This window comes from Danio rerio, chromosome 1, assembly GCF_052040795.2.
Source record: "Danio rerio strain M-AB ecotype USA chromosome 1, GRCz13ab, whole genome shotgun sequence".
Classification (NCBI taxonomy): domain Eukaryota; kingdom Metazoa; phylum Chordata; class Actinopteri; order Cypriniformes; family Danionidae; genus Danio; species Danio rerio.
In genome coordinates this window covers 31,545,337-31,563,653 of record NC_141021.1, presented here as the reverse complement: position 1 = coordinate 31,563,653, position 18,317 = coordinate 31,545,337, and the positions used below count along the sequence as shown (strand labels likewise).

At 36.1% G+C, this 18,317-nt stretch overlaps 1 protein-coding gene and 1 long non-coding RNA gene across 43 annotated transcripts in view; one reads left to right on the top strand and one right to left on the bottom strand.

Moving 5' to 3' along the window:
• Window positions 1–18,317, top strand: part of zgc:172295 — a 122,202-nt gene that overhangs the window by 14,771 nt on the left and 89,114 nt on the right. For 18 of the 42 annotated variants that reach the window (NM_001431101.3, NM_001114584.3, NM_001431102.2 and 15 more), the window contains 4 exon segments: window positions 8,480–8,553; window positions 8,846–8,952; window positions 9,046–9,123; window positions 11,014–11,093. The exons of the other annotated variants lie outside the window; for them this stretch is intronic. In NM_001431101.3, coding sequence (NP_001418030.2) covers window positions 8,480–8,553; window positions 8,846–8,952; window positions 9,046–9,123; window positions 11,014–11,093 — 339 coding nt within the window. 42 annotated transcript variants of the gene reach the window in all.
• On the bottom strand, window positions 11,089–14,776 carry LOC141385759 (uncharacterized). The gene is made up of 3 exons (XR_015476635.1): window positions 14,535–14,776; window positions 14,169–14,274; window positions 11,089–13,288 (listed from the first exon to the last, which is right to left on the bottom strand). It is a non-coding gene; the product is annotated as an uncharacterized LOC141385759 (long non-coding RNA).

The following is an 18,317-nucleotide window of genomic DNA, read 5'->3' as shown; positions in this document are numbered from 1 at the left end:
TTAAAGCTGCAACCCAATGTACTGGCTTACCCAATTCACAATTTGCCTACCCAATTCACCTATAGCATGTGTTTGGTGTTTGGAAATCCACGCGAAAATGCAAACTCCACACAGAAACACCAACTGACCCAGATGAGGCTCAAACCAGCGACTTTCTTGCTCTGAGGCGACAGCACTACCTACTGCGCCATCACACTGACCCCTTTCGAGACTAGTTCAGTAAATTTTATGTATTTGGCAATGTCTGACTTGACTTCCTTTCCCTTTTTTTTTTTGCACTTACTGTTTGTTTAACATTCTTGCCAGATTTTGATTACATCTGAGTAGCCTCAGATTGGGTCGGCCCATCTCAAAACCAGCCGGTTGTTTACTATTATTCTTACTATTACCACCATCATCATCATCATAATATTCACATCTCAAACAAAATAAAAGATGCCTACATTTAAAAAACAATACATATGAAAAAATAAATAAATAAAATAGGTGCCCACATTTAAAAAATGGTCCAGCCCTTCTGGCATTTGCCAGAATTGCCAGATGGCCAGTCCGCCCCTGTGAGCGTGGCTCTAGTGAGTTGTGCCACGCTAATGCTTCACCACATCATTCTGTGTTGACACACTGAACATTTTCCTGTTTTTTTTTTTTTGTTTAGGTAAAGTCTTAAATTTTCATTTTAGAGGACTTAAAAAGGTCTTAAAAGGTCTTAAATTTCTTGTTAAAAAATGTGCAGATACCCTGTATTAGTTATATAATATAAATCATTTATATAAACGGTTTAGTTGACAGCAGATGTCTTTTGAGAAAAGCTGTCCAGAAAGAGCAGATCTAGTATATAATATGGAATCAAGTGTATTTGTAAAGTTTTTTTTTTTTTTCAGCAGTTTCATTTCATTTTGCATTGGAAAACAGACAGCAAAATTAAGTGGTCTTGTGCTGCAATCCAGCAATTTTTGCATTCCATATAGCAAACAGTATGTGTGTAATATTTTTAAAAAGTTTTAATGTAAACAACTTATAAACCCATGACGTGTGGAGTCCCACAAGGCTCGATTCTGGCACCTCTCCTGTTCAACCTTTACATGCTCCCTCTAAGCCAAATAATGAGAAAGAACCAAATCTCCTACCACAGCTATGCTGATGACACTCAGATCTACCTAGCCTTAGTGCCTAATGACTACAGCCCCATTGACACCCTCTGCCAATGCATTGATGAAATGAGCAATTGGATGTGCCAAAACTTTCTGCAGTTAAACAAAGAGAAAACTGAAGTCATTGCGTTTGGGAACAGAGATGAGGTTCTCAAGGTAAATGCGTACCTTGGCACTAATGGTCAAACGACAAAAAATAAGGTCAAGAATCTGGGTGTGACTCTGGAGTCAGATCTGAGTTTTAACAGTCATGTCAAAGCAGTCAGTAAATCAGCATACTATCATCTCAAAAACATAGCAAGAATCAGATGCTTTGTTTCCAGTGAAGACTTAGAGAAACTTGTTCATGCTTTTATCAGCAGCAGGGTGGATTACTGTAATGGACTCCTCACTGGTCTTCCTAAAAAGACAGTCAGACAGTTGCAGCTCATCCAGAACGCTGCAGCCAGAATTCTAACCAGAACCAGAAAATCAGAGCACATCACACCTGTCCTCAGGTCTTTACACTGGCTGCCAGTTACATTCAGAATAGATTTTAAAGTATTATTACTGGTCTATAAATCACTAAATGGCCTAGGACCTAAATACATCACAGATATGCTCATTGAATACAAACCTAACAGATCACTCAGATCATTAGGATCATATAAACTAGAAGTTCCAAGAGTTCAGTCAAAGCAGGGTGAATCGGCTTTTAGCCACTATGCCCCTCGCTGCTGGAATCAGCTTCCAGAAATGATCAGATGTGCTCCAACATTAGGCTCATTCAAATCAAGACTGAAAACACATCTGTTTAGCTGTGCCTTTACTGAATGAGCACTGTGCTGCGTCCGACAGATTGCACTATCATGTTTTTCTCTTCTTCTTCATTCTTTTATATCACATTTTACCTGTTTTTATGTTTTGTTTTGTTTTTACGCATTTTTATTATTTGTTTTTATTTTTATTTTACTTGTTTCTTTTATTCTTGTTTATGTAAAGCACTTTGAATTGCCATTGTGTATGAAATGTGCTATATAAATAAACTTGCCTTGCCTTGCCTTGCCTATAAAAAAACAACCCATATTGTAAATAAGTTGTCATTTTATAAGAATATATCAATAACTCAATTTTGACAATGTCAGATAGAACCTTAAAATTCCAAGGTAACGATATAGTAAAACAACAATAATAATATTAGGCCTATGTGTAGGTCTACTGTTGCTTAATGCTAAATTTTGTACAGTCGTTATGGTGGACTTGAACAGAATTTCAGTATATCCTGTTTGTTAATTTACAGTAAAATGATGGGATCAGAATACATATATTTTGTATTTATTTATATTATGAATATATTCATAGTAATAAAATTTAATTATTATGTTTGAGACATGTGCTTGTCATTTGTCATTGACAGCATTATTAGACCATTTGTTTTCACTGGTAAAATCAGACATTTGTCATTATTTCTTTATATTATATTCAACATTATGTAAGCTAGAGTAGCTATACTGACACCTTAAAACATTTATTTTCATGCACAACACTCTGTTAGCTATGAAAGAAAAAACAAATCAAATGCTTGTCTTAATCATAACCGTAAAATGTGTTTCATTTTCACGTACGAGTGCGGCTCATGGCTGCCGTCACTGTGATAACGCACACGCATGCAAATCATTCTTTCAGCACGGCTCATAAACAATCGCTCTGTGCAACAAACTGAACTGTATTTACAACTTTATTACTTGTAATTCACAGCCTATGCTGTTCACTAAAGTAGCCATCATTGGCGTGCTGCGTGTACGTGTGTGCGTTCTCAGTAGCTCGTGGTCAGCTCACGTGTGATTTCGCGGCCACAAATACATCATTACATGAAGACAGAAATGACACTTCTGGGTGAAGAATATCTTATAAATACAGTATGTGACACTTCTAACGCCATTTCAGCTGGCCTATCATTTGATGTGAATTGTGTGTGCCTCAGGGAAACATTGTGTGATACACAACCAATTAAACACTAAAACACATACAATGCATGCTCACATGCCTAAAACATGTCTGCCAAGTTTCCTTCTGATCGCCATCATTAACCTTGTTTAATGGGTTCTCAAACTTCAATTGGCAAATAGTGGCCATGATGTGCCTCCTTAAACAAGGACATGGCATTTCAAATTTCAAGCCGATCGATGCATTTTCATGGTTGTTTTGATTTATAGTGCCACTTTGTGGCCAAAGGTTGCATTTTTTGTTCTTTTTTTACTGTGACTTCAAATTGACAATATGGACTCCATTTTAAAGACCACTAACGCGCTCTGCACTGGACTTTAGACCAGATTTTAGCTGGTCTATTGTGCAGTCTATTTTAGTTCCTCAAAACAGCAATGCGGCAACAATGCGCCTTAACACACTTCTTTTTTTGAACCAGCACACCCATGAATCCACAAAGTGGTGCAAATGGATTTGCTATTTAAACATTGTAGAGCAAAACAGGAAAATTAGTGTTGCGCTGGTCTGAAAATAGCTACACATCGCGGCAAACACATCTTGCGCCTTATTGCGCCGGGTGTATGATAGGGCCCAATACGTTTACCAAGTTTGGTGATGATATCTCATTCCGTTCAATAGTTATAGCTACAATTATCTTTTGGCTAAAGATAGCATAGACCATTTTTGTGTTCTGTTTCACACAGAAAACAAAAACTCAACTTTTATTATTGATAATTATTGATTTACTGTCCAGAGAATATATCTGCAATGTATTGGTTCTGATTGGGCAAAAAATCTAGGACTATCTCACAAAAGTAGGTTTCAGCTCAAATTAGCAGAAAAATGGTGTGTTGTAGAGAGTGTTTTCTGTTATACAGAGCATTTGTTTAGACTGACCAAAGGATCGCAATGATGTAAAATGTCTGAGTCTATGACCAACAGTTTGGAAACCACAGTATGGTCAAAAAGCAAAAAAGTTGTTTTGCGCTATAGTGCCAACTGTATAAACTAATTTTGTACAAGTCATTGTATCAGAGTAGTGGTTACCTGTACCAACCATTTGACAAAGTAAAATGGAAAATATTCAATAAAATTACAATAGAGGGACAATCAAGAGCAAGATGCATTTTAGTTACAATTTCATTGTACAAATATATAATGTAATTTTATTTTGTGTGCAATATGTAGTTTGAATTTAAATGTACTATCTTTTTAATAATAAAGATGTTAGGTGACACTGACCACACTCTTATTTTTATGTTAATATAATAAAACGGTTTCATTAAAATATATTTTGTACCAAAATATATTATCTAAACTTACTGAGAAATGGATAAACATATTCATTAAATTTTTTTTCAGCTGTGCACGTTCTATATCTACAGAATAGCTTCAAACCCAGAATTAAAAAGTCATGTAGCATTTGCATAAACATTTTTATTATTACATAAACTATTTAAATAGCATTTTACATTAAATTTATATTGATTTTATATTGAATTTTAAAAACATTTAGCAGTATTCATAGCAGTATCAGTATCTAATACAAGGCTAATTATATTAAACAAAGTCACACACTATTTTATTCAGTGGCTTAGATTCATTTGAACTATAAATGAACTAATAAATATAAATGACGTTATTTATAAAATAGTCAGTAAAAACAATCCAAGATGTTTATATGATTGTAGAGTAGTATTATTAATACATTTACAATTTTAATTGTTAGGCTTTTGTTTTTTGTTGTACTTCAATTATTTTATGCAATATTGAAATGTATTGGATACAATTATTTAGAATTTTATATGTGTATAATGTGCGAGAGGAAAAGAAAAAGTTCAATATGACATGTGAACTGACCGCGGGCCACTAGCAGTTACTTATTAAAAATCAGCGGACCAATAGCAGTCCACCATCAGAATATCAGCCGTGTCTACTAGTGATCAGCCAGAAGCTTGCTAGTCTCCCACTAGTGTCGTGCTGGAGGTCCACCACCGGCAAGCTGGTTTGCCAGCGGTGGTCATCTCATATAAAATTACTGAATTTGTGCAGCCCAAAAAATGACTCTGGTTTAAAAGGAGCCTCATGTATGAAGACTTGCGTTAATTTTTATACTAAAACATGTGCGTACAGAGTAATAATTCAGATGTATGAAACACTGCGTAGTGTGTACACTGAATCCTACGCATATTGTTTTTGTAAATTTGACATAACGTGAAACCGAGTGCACATGCACGATTGCAAAACTTCTCCCTGCTTCCTCCTCCAAATAAATATGGTAATGACTCTACTTTGACAAAACTAAAAGAAAAAGCAATGGCAAAAGCAAGCAAAAGGAGAATCTTTGAACAGAATGTGAATTGGAGGTGCTCCTTTCGGAGGAAGACCGGAGATAAAAATTGCAAGTCTTATTTGCAAGTTTGTCCTCTAGAATTAATAAGAAAAGAAAAAAAATTGTGGGAGAGTTTAGCTGATGTGGTTGACGCAGTTGGGTCTGAGCTAGGGCTGCTCTATTTTGGAAAAAAAATCATAAACGCGATTATTTTGTTCATATTTTGTAATCACGATTATTCAAAACGATTATTAGTTGAAGTCAAAAATATTAGCGCTCCTGAGAATTTTTTTTTTAATAAAAAAATTATGTTAAACAGAGCAAGGAATTTTAACCGTATTTCCTCTATTTTTTTTCTTCTGGAGAAAGTCTTATTTGTTTTATTTTGGCTAGAATAAAAGCAGGTTTAAATATTTTGAAAACCATTTTAAGGTCAATATTATTAGTCCCCTTCAGCAATATATTTTTTGATTGTCTACAGAAGAAACTACTGTTATACAATGACTTGCCTAATTACCCTAATTAAGCCTTTGAATTGCACTTTAATCTGAATGCTTGTATTTTGAAAAATATTTAGTAAAATATGAAACAAACTTTGCTTTAAGCATCTTCACCCTAAGAAAAATACTTTAGCTATAAAAATCCTTCAGTCAAGAGCAGTGAGGGATTTTTTTCGTTGTTTGATTGATGATAAAAACAGACGGCAGCAGAAATATTTTGCGCGGTCACTTTAATGGTTTCTGTTTCATGTGTCTTTTGATTCTCAACTCGTTTATTACATAAATGAGGGTTAATATGGTTAATCACTAAACACTGCATTTTGACACCTATTTGACCATTAAAGCGCTCCCGTTAAGATGACTTTGTCTGCGCTCCTCTGCTCGTCTCAGTGTGCGAATGAGACCGAATGCTGACCGCATGCTTCTCATGTGCCACCGCAGGTGCGCGCCGCACACACATAAGCACTCGGTGCGTGCCGCACTTTCGCGCTTTTTGTATATGACGCAATAATAGTTTATCTCGATTAATGGTTTTTCATAATCGTTAGAAGTCGAAATCGAAATCGGATTTTCGATTAAATGCACAGCCCTAGTCTAAGCATCGCACCGTGAGTGAATTAAAAAAGAAATGGTCCGATGTAAAGGTGTAAAATTTTGTTGTGTCTATTTAGGTTAAGTGCAAATAGCACACTTTGTCAATCGGTGATGAGTGGGAATCACTCAACTAGCTCATTCCAACAGAGACAACGTAACTAAAGAGAGCGGCACACAGCAGCATGGCATGGCATGTCTTCACACGGTCGATCATGAACTATGTTCGAATCCAGCATTTGATGAACTCATTCTTCTTTCCCCACTACATATCAGATTTTGGCTACTCTTCATCGCGAGGAAGACAAGTAAGAATCATTATTAGTGTATTAGGTTAAGCGCATTTGAGCATCACTTATTATTTGCACATTTATTGCATTTACATTTACATTTAGTCATTTAGCAGACGCTTTTATCCAAAGCGACTTACAAATGAGGACAAGGAAGCAATTTACACCACTAAGAGCAACAATGAATAAGTACTAAAGGCAAGTTTCAGGTCTGTAAAGTCTAAGAAGGGAAGTGTTAGTAATTTTTTTTTTTTTTTTTTTTTTTTTTTTTTTTTTTTTTTTTTTTGTACAGTTAGTGTGATATTCAAATAGGCAATTGCAGATTAGGAAGTGAAGTGGAGACTAAATAGTTGAGTTTTTAGTCGTTTCTTGAAAATAGCGAGTGACTCTGCTGTTCTGATGCAGTTAGGGAGTTCATTCCACCAACTGGGCAGATTGAGCGTGAGCGTTCGCGAAAGTGATTTTTTTCCTCTTTGGGATGGAACCACGAGGCGACGTTCATTCACAGAACGCAAGTTTCTGGAGGGCACATAGATCTGCAGAAGTGAGTGCAGATAAGATAAGATATTGAATGTAAATGTTTCCGATACACTTATGCAAATTCTTTTTCACGTGACGTCTTTATAGCATTGTGCGTGCAGTCGATTGCTCTGATTAGATTGGGAGAACCGGCGATCACTGCAAATTGCGCTTTAATGTTTGGCTTTTCAACTGCATGTTATGGAAACCTTGTATACCTGCTAGACATGCTGATTATCCCGTCCCATACAGCTGCCATTGCGTGGCTCAAAGATACTTTCTAGTGTGCAATTGAACATAATTGCCTCTAGGAGTCACCAATGGAAATAAAACAAACACACACGAAATGCACGTACACCAGGCATAAAGTTAGCGTGGACCAACGCACATTCTCTTGTTCATTTCATCGTTAGTAAATCCAAACGTGAGCATTAAAAGTTTTTTACGCAGCATTGATACATGAGGCCCCATGTCATTGTTTGCTGGGTATGAAGACAAACAAAATGTGTGATTCTTAACAAGCATTCCTTATAAGTGTTAACCAGTTGTGGTAAGAATTACTACAAATAATAAAAAAAAAACTTTTAACATCACCATGAAATGTTCAACATAATCACAGTCTTAGCTTTAAGTTAGCCTAAGATTAGGTCAAACAAATACTATTAAAAAAATACAGAGGCTAGAATCAGTCTCGTGCTCAACTTATCGATGACCACCATAGCATCTTCTCAGGATACATGCTGGGTCCAGGATTATGGAGATCTCGGGGGAAAAAAAAGAAACCGACAAACATAATCATAGATGCCATTAAAATTATAATGTCTTTCTTTTGCAACATGTTTTTAATTCTGGTTCCCATAATCGGCAAATCATTTATAACAAATATGTATAACTTACACGGTTGATTGTCATAATTTTAGGCAATATAATAATTTATATAAAATTTAAAGCAATATAAAAATTAGAGAGAACATAACTTAAGCATTAAGATTGGGTACTGTTTTGGTCCATTTAGACATTTTTAAATGAAGGATGATGTCAGCAGTTAAATGTCTTTATGCAAGTTTAGTTTATTCTCTTTCTCTTTTTTGTTAACCACAAATCTGTCTCCCCTTCTCTCATTAATCATAGGTTTTCAATGCAAAAACGGCAGAGCTTCTCAGCCACCATCAGGTTGAAATTAAACAGAGCTTCCCTAAAGAAGGGTAGGTATTGTGTTTTTCACTTCTTGGACTCACACATACTGTTAAATGATTACAATGTGTTGTGCAATATAGTAAGAGAGTACTTCTTTTTATTTCAGTCACAAGTTTACTATCAGTTTATACTGTTATTATAGATGAACCGAGTATGACTTCTTTTATTCCATTCACATTAATAGCAGTGCTATCTGTTTTAACTGTGCCCAGTTATGTGATGTGTGGCATATTCAATTATATATTTATTAGGCTAGTTAGAGTGATACAATACAAATAATGGTTCATTATTTGCTCTCAGATGGGTGGAGGAAGATCCAAAAGAGATTCTTCAGTCTGTGTATGAGTGCATGGACAGGACCTGTGAGAAACTGACCCAGCTTAACATTGACGTTTCAAATATAAAAGGTACCTAGATGGCCTGTTATTTAGTTTACTGCCTGTTTTTATACCCTATAGTTATTTGTTTTAATTTAATTACTAAATGTAATCTGTCTGTAGCTGTTGGCGTAACCAATCAGAGGGAAACCACCCTTGTATGGGACAAACAAACAGGAGAACCACTTTATAATGCTATAGGTAATATTTATGACCTGGGGTCTGATCTTTGTACTTTGCTTAAACCATCTAAGATGATTTGGCAGATCCTGGAACTTTTAATCTTCATAACTGATCTTTGGCTAATTTGGTTGGCTAACAAGTCTGGGCATTTTTTTTTATCATATTAAAATTAGAGCCTGACAGATAAGGTTTATTTGGTACCGATATCACAATGAAAAAAAATACAGAGATTAAAATATCTGCAGATAATTTGCATATAATTGTACAGTACCAGTCAAAAAGACGCTTGCCTGTTCATGTGTATTTATTTCAATCTTTTTGTTTGTTTTATGTTTTGTGAACTATATTTTAAAAAACAATCTGATTTAAAGCAAACTTACCAATATCGATACGTCGGCAAATTTTGGCCAATAAAATTGGCAAAATTAAATATTGGTTAGGCTCTATTTAAAATGTCTGGATAAACTGTTGTAAAGGACAGATCTATCGATCCCTGAAATTATGATTAGCAATGTATGACATGAACGTTCAATTGTCCACGTGAGCAAAATATACATAACATTTGCAATTAGTAGTTTAAATATGATACGCAATAACTTTCCATACTTGATCTGGGCTTTACACTTTTCATGTGTCAAAAGTATTTATCAATTTATTTAGTTTAACTTTTAGAGTTTATTTTCTTTTTTAATTCAAATCTTTTTTTTGTGTTAAATTTTATTTATTTAATTTTTTTATTAATTGCCATTTGTAATACAGTATATAGTCACTGGCCACTTTATTAGGTACACCTGTCCAACTGCTCATTAACACAAACTTCTAATCACATGTCAGTAACTCAATGCATTTAGGCATGTGGACATGGTCAAGACTGCTGGAATTCAAACCGATCATCAGAATGGATAAAAAAGGTGATTCAAATGACTTTAAACGTGGCATAGTTGTTGGTCTATAGGTTTGTGTTAGTATTTCAGAAACTGCTGATCTACTGGAGTTTTCATGCACGATGATCTCTAGGGTTTATGGAAAATGGTCCGAAAAAGAGAAAATATTCGGTGAGCGGCAGTTCTGTGTGCGCAAATGTCTTGTTGATGCTGGAGGTCAGAGGAAAATGACCAGACTGGTTGAGGCTGATAGAAAGGCAACAGCAACTTAAATAAGCACTCGTTACAACTGAGGTATGAAGAAGAGTATCTCTGAACCCACAACACATCAAACCTCTAGGCTTATATGCAACAGCAGCAGAAGACCATACCAGTGTTTCCATTGTCTGATGGCTACTTCCAGCAGGATAACGCGTTATAAGTGTCATAAATGTCAAAGTGTGAAACATCTCAGACTGGTTTCTTGAACATGACAATGAGCTCAGTCCAAAAGAGCTGCTTTAGCATGAGGTGGAATGGAAGATTTGCATCATGGATGTGCAGCAGACAAATCTGCAGAAACTGCATGGTGCTATAATGTCAAAATGGATTAAAATCTCTGAGGAATTTATCCAGTACCTTGTTGGATCTATGCCACAAAGAATTAATACAATTCTGAATGCAGCACTAGTAAGCTGTACCTAATAAAGTGGCCTGTGAGTGTATAACCCATCGGTTTTGAAAGAATATGTCAGCAGTTGGTACATACTTTTAGTATCATCTTGCTTGAAATTACACAATCTTATCCTGTTTATATAAGACTTTTTCCAAGCAGCTTTAAGCTACCAGACCTGTTGCTATGACAAACACTCCTGTATGAATTTTGGAAAACGAAATTATCCTGGATTAAGTCAAATCATCAATAACAAAATTCAGCTAAATGAGTAATCCATGTATGAAACACAGACCCCAGCACTTACATTGCTGGCCTTTTTTTTTGCTTAAAAATTTAGCTAAATAATTAACAATTTATTTTAATATTTAGTTTGGCTTGATCTGCGGACCCAGTCCACAGTAGAAAGACTCATCAACAAAACACCTGGCAAGAACAAAAATCACCTCAAGGTAAGAGTTCCAATATCTCTTTGTAAATTAGACTGACATTTATCTTGATTATCTATAATCTTGAATAAACATATCCAAAGTCTATTACATATAATCCTTTTTAAAATAAATATGATACACCGAAAGTTTGTCTGTTAGCTATCATGCTTTTTGCAATTAAATGTGCCCTATAAAGGAAATCTATTTATACTTAACTTCTAGGCAAGGCAGGTTTAGTTATATAGCACATTTCATACACAATGGTATATTAAAGTGGTTTACATATAAAAGAAACAAGACAATAAAAACAACAAAGAATAAAAAAATTAAGACTTTAAGTTAAATTGTGAATCTAATTTAAGTTAAATTAAATTGTGTTAATACAGGTTTTAAAGGAATTAAAAAAAGAAAAGACAATCATTTGATTTGTATGTAGCAGCACAGTGCTTATTCAGTAAAGGCACAGCTAAACAGATGTTGGAGCACATTTGATTGTTTCTGGAAGCTGATTCCAGCTTCAGCTGTTTTTGTTCAGTGATCATATCTGTAATGTACTGAAGTCCTAGGTCATTTAGTGATTTATAGACAAGTAATAATACTTTAAAATGTCTTTTGAATGTAACTGGGATCCAGTGTAAATACCTGAGGATAGGTGTGATGTGCAAAGAGGATGTGAGTGTTGTTTGTGTTGTTGTTTGAAGTCTGCCTAGCAATTTTTAGTTCAACATTAAAGAGCATATTGTAGGTTAGACACCCCAGTGAGACAATGTGTGTAAGAGTAAAGTAAGAATTAGATTTTCTTTAAAATAAACGTTAAAGTTTATTATTAAGCTGTTTGGAGTCGTTTTAAGTCACGGAAACTTACTTCCGCGTTTGAATCGCCAGACCGGAAGTGACGTCGGATCAGGGAGTTTGCGCATATAAACACTATGAAGACAACTGATCGAGGTGCGCGTTTGGTTGCCGAGATAAGATATTCTGAGAGACTCACAATGTATGTGAGATGGCCCGCGGGCCGTAGTTTGGACACGCCTGATCTGGTAGGTATATAAGGTTTCCATACCATACAGTTGACCAGCTAAACATTAAAGCACAATTTGCAGCGGTCGCTTGTTTTCCCAATGTAATCTGAGCTATCTACCGCACGCACATTGCTATAAAGACACTATCTGAAGATGAATTTGCATGAGTGAATCAGAAACATTTCCATTCAATAAATGTGAAAATAAAATATGATGCACAAACTTATTGATGATTCCTACTTGTCTTTCTCGTGATAAATAGTTTGCAAAATCTGATATGTAGCGGGGAAAAAAAGAAGAAAGAGTTCATCAGACGCTGGATTCGAGCCGAGTTTATGCTCGAACGTGCTCCCACTCTATTTTTTTTCTTTTGTTGTTAATTCCGGAGAACAAATTTGCAAATAACACCGCTTTTTTCCGGTCTACCTCCGAAAGCAGCACCTCCATTTCACATTCTGTTCAAAGTTTCTCTTTTTGCTTGATTTGCCATTGCTTTTTCGTTGGGTTTTTCCATTAGCATAGTCATTAGCATATTCATATGGGGGAGGAGGCAGGGAGGGGTTTTGTGCTCGTGCATGTTGCACTCAGTTTCACGTTCATTCGGATGTACAAAAGAATATGCGTGAAATTCGGCGCAGTACGCAGAAAAAAATTCAGATGTATGAAACACTGCGTATGCACATTTACAGCTTTGTGCGTATGCAATGTTTTAGTAATATTTCCACGCAAGTCTTCGTACATGAGGCCCCTGATCTGCATTTATGATTAAATAAACTTCAACCCTAATTCAAGTTCAAATTCTAAATGCAACTCAAGTTCAAGTTTTATTTATATAGCACAAGATCATAAGCAGTGTTAATACCCAGCATTTTTACTCTTTATATATGTATAAGTATCTGTGTGAGTGTGTGTTTACTGAAAGGAAAATATATCATCTGACCCATTTAAAAGTAAACCTTAAATTATTTTTCAGTAAGTTGGCCAACGTTTATGTAGGTGCCACACTATCATGTCTTTAATGTGTTAAATTGTGAATGCTGTGTAAAAAGATGCCGACAGCTTCATCCTTGTAAACCCGCTGGAAGGATCTAGAAAGGAGAGTAAATGTAGTGGACAGTTCTGCATTGTCGTCGAGCCTGTGATGAACTCCAGTAGTCCACTGTCAGACACGCAGTGAGGGCTGATGCATATATTCTGGGGAAATAATGCAAAAGTTTAAATCATGTTTATTAATTATGTATATTTTAAAATTCACCATATGATTTTTAATATAACACAATACAGAAAACCCAACCACATTTGCAGACCCCTGGATAGTGAACTGCAAACCATCTCACATATACAGTAGACTGTACCCATTATAGGTTGAGCATGTAAGAACAAACTTCATTTTTTTGAATGTTATTTGTTTTTCTTCTACAATATTCCTTATATGTAAATAAAAAGTGCCTTTCTTCATTAACAGGACAGAATATTTTTACTCTCCCTCAAGTGATTTCAAACCTTATTGACTTTCTTCTGTTGATCACAAACCAAGATATTTTGAAGAAAGCTAAAAATCTGTAACCATTGACTTCTATAGTGGGAAAACAGATATGGAAGTCAATGGTTACACGTTTCCAATATTAAAAAAAAAAAAAAAGGAAGTCAAAGATAGTGTGAGTTTACCTGCCTGCATTATATAGAAATATTGTAGTAATTCTTTGGCCTTCTAGTTTTTGTTATCAAATAATACCATGCACAAATAATTCACGATAGGGGTCATAATATTTTACCCGATGAACGAGGTGAATGTCTGAGGTAAAATTGGTTCTATATTCACACATTCTGACTTTCTCCCTTATAATATAATTTCAGAAGAGTATTATTTGCTAATCCCTAATATCATGTTAGCAGCCAATGATTATCAAAGTACAACATTGTTCACTGTCAGTTTAATAGTGCTAATGTTGTTTTTAAGTCATATTTACTTGTGATTTCAGTCATTATAATAAAAGTACTATGGTAAATAATACTGAGAGTGTGTCACACAAGCTGTCACTAATCGAATGTGCGAATATAAAATCCACTTTACCTTAGTTGAGGTTACTCTGTGAGCCAAAGTGAAGCACAGTTGAGCGAGTGGAGAGAAAGCCTTCAGCTCCGGGTCATCATCTGTCTCCCAAAGTCTAATAAACACACTACAAAGCAAACAAAGTCACAACGCTGTAACTATACAAGACAATTATTATATTAGCAAACTGATGCTACTAGCCGTCTTATCATATGTCTACATTTTTACCCGCTTTAAAAAAGTATATTTAATATGCTTAACAATACAAGCTAGCAGCCGTGTTATCGGCTACTCCAAAGTAAACACATCACGTTGCTTCAAATTACTCAAAGAATAATGCTTTCGGACTTGAAAGTTGACAAATATAAACGAAAAACGAGTTCTTACCGTGTACAGCTCATCAAGCTGCATCTCCGACTGATTCAGGAGTGTTTCTCGCCATTCGCGTCAGCTATCACTCTTTTCGGATTCATCCCATTTCACGAACCAAAATAACAAGAGGAAACTTGTGGACTTGATCTGTTGACAGGCTGGAGTTTGTGCAGTTTCCATAAACGCAACAATATACCATGATGGTGATAAATTACGCCAAAACTAACAACCAGTTCTGCTATTAGCTCCTCTGCCCCACTGTAAACAGCGCGCATCTGTCAGATAAAACCCTCTACTGACGTCACGGGGTGGTTAGAAAAAAAAAAGCGGAAGTGGGAAAACAGACACATTTTCTTTAAAATTTGTGCCCTTGCACTTCGTAAAACATTTTAATATGGTATTTTATGGTATTATAGAGTATTTTCACAAACGATTCTACCTTTTTTTTAAAACAGTTTTTTAACCTACAATATACTCTTTAAGAGCATGAAGACTGTATTTATACATCCTTTAATTGACTACAAGCTTTGTCTTTCTCCACATGCAGATATATAATGCATTTTACATATGGAGACAGAAAAGACTCAAATGAAATTCATGCAAAAGAAACTATGTACACATGTGTAACCGAATTGACATGCATAAAAACAATATCATGTGGAAAACTTGGAAACTGAAGAAAAGGAAACAATGCAATATAGAAACTAAATAATCAAATCACGGGACATAACACCCCCACAACCAAGTTTCTACATTGCACTACAAAAAAACAAACAAACAAAATAAATCAGTAAAGAAACAATGTATATAAAAACCAATTAACTGTAGATCCATTTAACCAATTGCAGCACTATACACCCTGGACAGCACATCCGCAACTATATTTTTAGATCCACTGTGATGTTTATTCTCCAAATAAATTCCTGCCGAATTCCCAAAGCATAAGCCGCTGATTTGCATTTCGCATATGGGACAAAATCAACAATGGATTATGATCAGTATATACAGTCATCAGTAAACCACTACTTCCTACAAACATCTCAACGTGTTGTAATGCCAGCACTAGTGCAAGAGCTTTTTGGAACTTTAGAGCTTTTTAGAACTTTTTAGAAAAATTGCAACTAGGATGCTCCAGGTCATTGTCATCTGGCTGCAGAAGTATTGTAAAGACTAGAAAGTGAATCCCTCAACCCAATCATTCCCAGTCTACATATAATATGCTCTAAACATGGACTTAAAGTTTGGTGAAATCTTTCAAGGCAACCCTGAGACTCGGGGTGATAAGCGCTGGAAGTTTGATGTTTAATCCCTAGTTCATTTTAAACTTGTGTAAAAGGTTTTGATGTAAATTTACAACCCTGATGAGTTTGAACAACATATGGCAAACCAAAACTAGTGTAGCGAAATTAGCTCAGTTTATGAATATTAATAATTAATATTAATGAGTTATTATTAGGCCCACACGGAATCTGCACATGCAGAATTCCGCAGATTTTCCGCAGAATTCCGCAGATTTCTGCTGATTTTTAGCTCATTATTAATTCTGTTTATTTACTTGAGTAAATGTGTAAATCTGAATTTATTCAGTTTTTATTCAGTAATTTATTACTTTTTATTTAATATATTAAGGTTTTAGTTATGATACTTCGCTGGATACTCCCAAAATAATTCTGCAGAAATCCACAGATTTTTACCAAAATTCTCAGCAGAAAAAGCAAAAAACATCGGCAGATTCCGTCTGGCCCGGGTTATTATTAATTATTAATATTCCGGCTTAATCTTCTGTCATATATATATATATATGATTCTACCCGCTTGTCCGAGCGGACTCTCAGAATATGAATATTAATTATCAGCAATAAAGAATTATTACTAATCATTAATATTTTGAATTAACTTATTGTTAATTTGACCAAATAAATATTACCAGACCTCACCTGCTCGTCCGAGCGGACTCTGTAGTGATCTATTTTATTTAGAAAGGGAATTATTACTACTCCGTTTGAAGTAGATTAAACATTCATAAGTTTTTCATTAACTTAAAAGCAGCTTGAAGCAAAGGAATCAATCGTTTTAGTGACTTTCTGTGAGGCAAACAATACATTGCATTTGATTATGATGGGATTTATTGACTAGTCTGACATATAACGAACAAACGCACAAACATAACATAAAACATAGAACAAATGTATACTGAATACAGATAGGCTATTTACGGGTCTATAGAACATATAACAGAAAGAAACAGACAAGCGAGGAAATAGAGAGTTCAGATAAAAGAGTGACAAATCTACCTCAGTTCCACACACTAATTAGGATCACCAAGATTATAAAAACACCTTTTTGATCAAGGGCTCACAGCTTAATCGCATAACTAAAATGCCTGGAGTTTTAGGATTTTCCGGTCTCTCTCTTTTTGCGAGTTTGTTCCGATGTGCTGGAAGTCTTTTGATGTCCTTTCTTGATGCGTGGAGTTTGCAATGCAGGTCGGAGGATACGTGATCGTAACTTTAAACTAAGTTTTACTTTGCCTTAAAGGGGGCAACCTCTTAGAGAGCTTTTCCAGGCCGTTTTGCCCTGAGCTTTGGGTGTAGTTTGGGTTTAACTGTTGGTCTGGTCACACCCCTTTTCCTACTGACTGACCAATGGTCTCGTGGCAAAGTTTGAGCGGGAGATTTTCTTTGTCTCTGGACCGCTCCTATGCACAATGAGGGACCTCCCTCGAAACACAGATTGACCTTAGCTATAAGCATTCAATAATTCAATAATGATTACTTCGTTACCCCATCTGCAGAATAGGTTAAACATGGTGAATGAGTCTCTTGCGGCCAATAAGCATCTCTGAGTGACCCTAGTATCATGCACAGCGACCTTTGGCTCCAGACTCTCTGGCTCTTGTTTTGGTTCACAGAGGTGTGGCTTCTCTATGTTCTCTTCCTTTTTATAGCCCTCCACTGGGAGTGTTCGGGTTGGGCAGGTTTGTTGGCAGCCGGTCACAGCTGCCATTTCTCTGGGGTTTTGGTTGGGTGGTGACCATGGGTCACCATGTGGTGCGCCCTTCTTGGTAAAGGCATCTGTCTGATCATTCAGGTCCTTGTCAGGGCCTGGAAGTTTGGAATGTCTTTTTACCTTTTTGCAGTAAACGACCATGATATGTTTGTCGGTGATGTGGTCGTAAGATTGGAAATGGTGTTGGCTTTTCACGGGCTCATGGTTGGCAGTTCTGAACCCATTTGTTTCCACCCTGGGAGGTGGCGCGTGAGATTTTGTCTAGCATAGTTTGAGTCTGTAAAGCTAAGTGTTCTCTGATGTCATGGGCTGCTGCGATTTGAAGGGTTATAAAGATGGCTGCCGTTTCTGCATACTGCATTGATTGTGGCCCCAGCATGAAGTGTTGCGATGTACAAGGCAAGTCGTTGAGCCCTAGGGCTCCTGCTCCTGCTTTGAGGGTTCCCTCGTGGTTGTAGGGGCATCCATCGACATAAGCTGTGAGCAGACCTTGGCACGCATTATCATCAAAGTACTTATGACAGGTTGGCTGAGGCGGCTGGGGTTCATCTACTATGTCATTGCAGATGGCCTGTCAGTTGTACATTTGTGGCTTAAAATGTTACAAAATGTCAATACAGCGGCCCTGAAGGGCCATCGGCCACATGGCTATAAGGGCGTTTGTCACTATGCCATTCTAGATGGGCTGACTATTCAGGAACATGACAGGTTGGTGGCAGGTCTCTATGATGGCTTTTGTGCTCCAAGGAAGTTGGAGAATCGCTGAAATGGCAAATACTGTGCCGAACC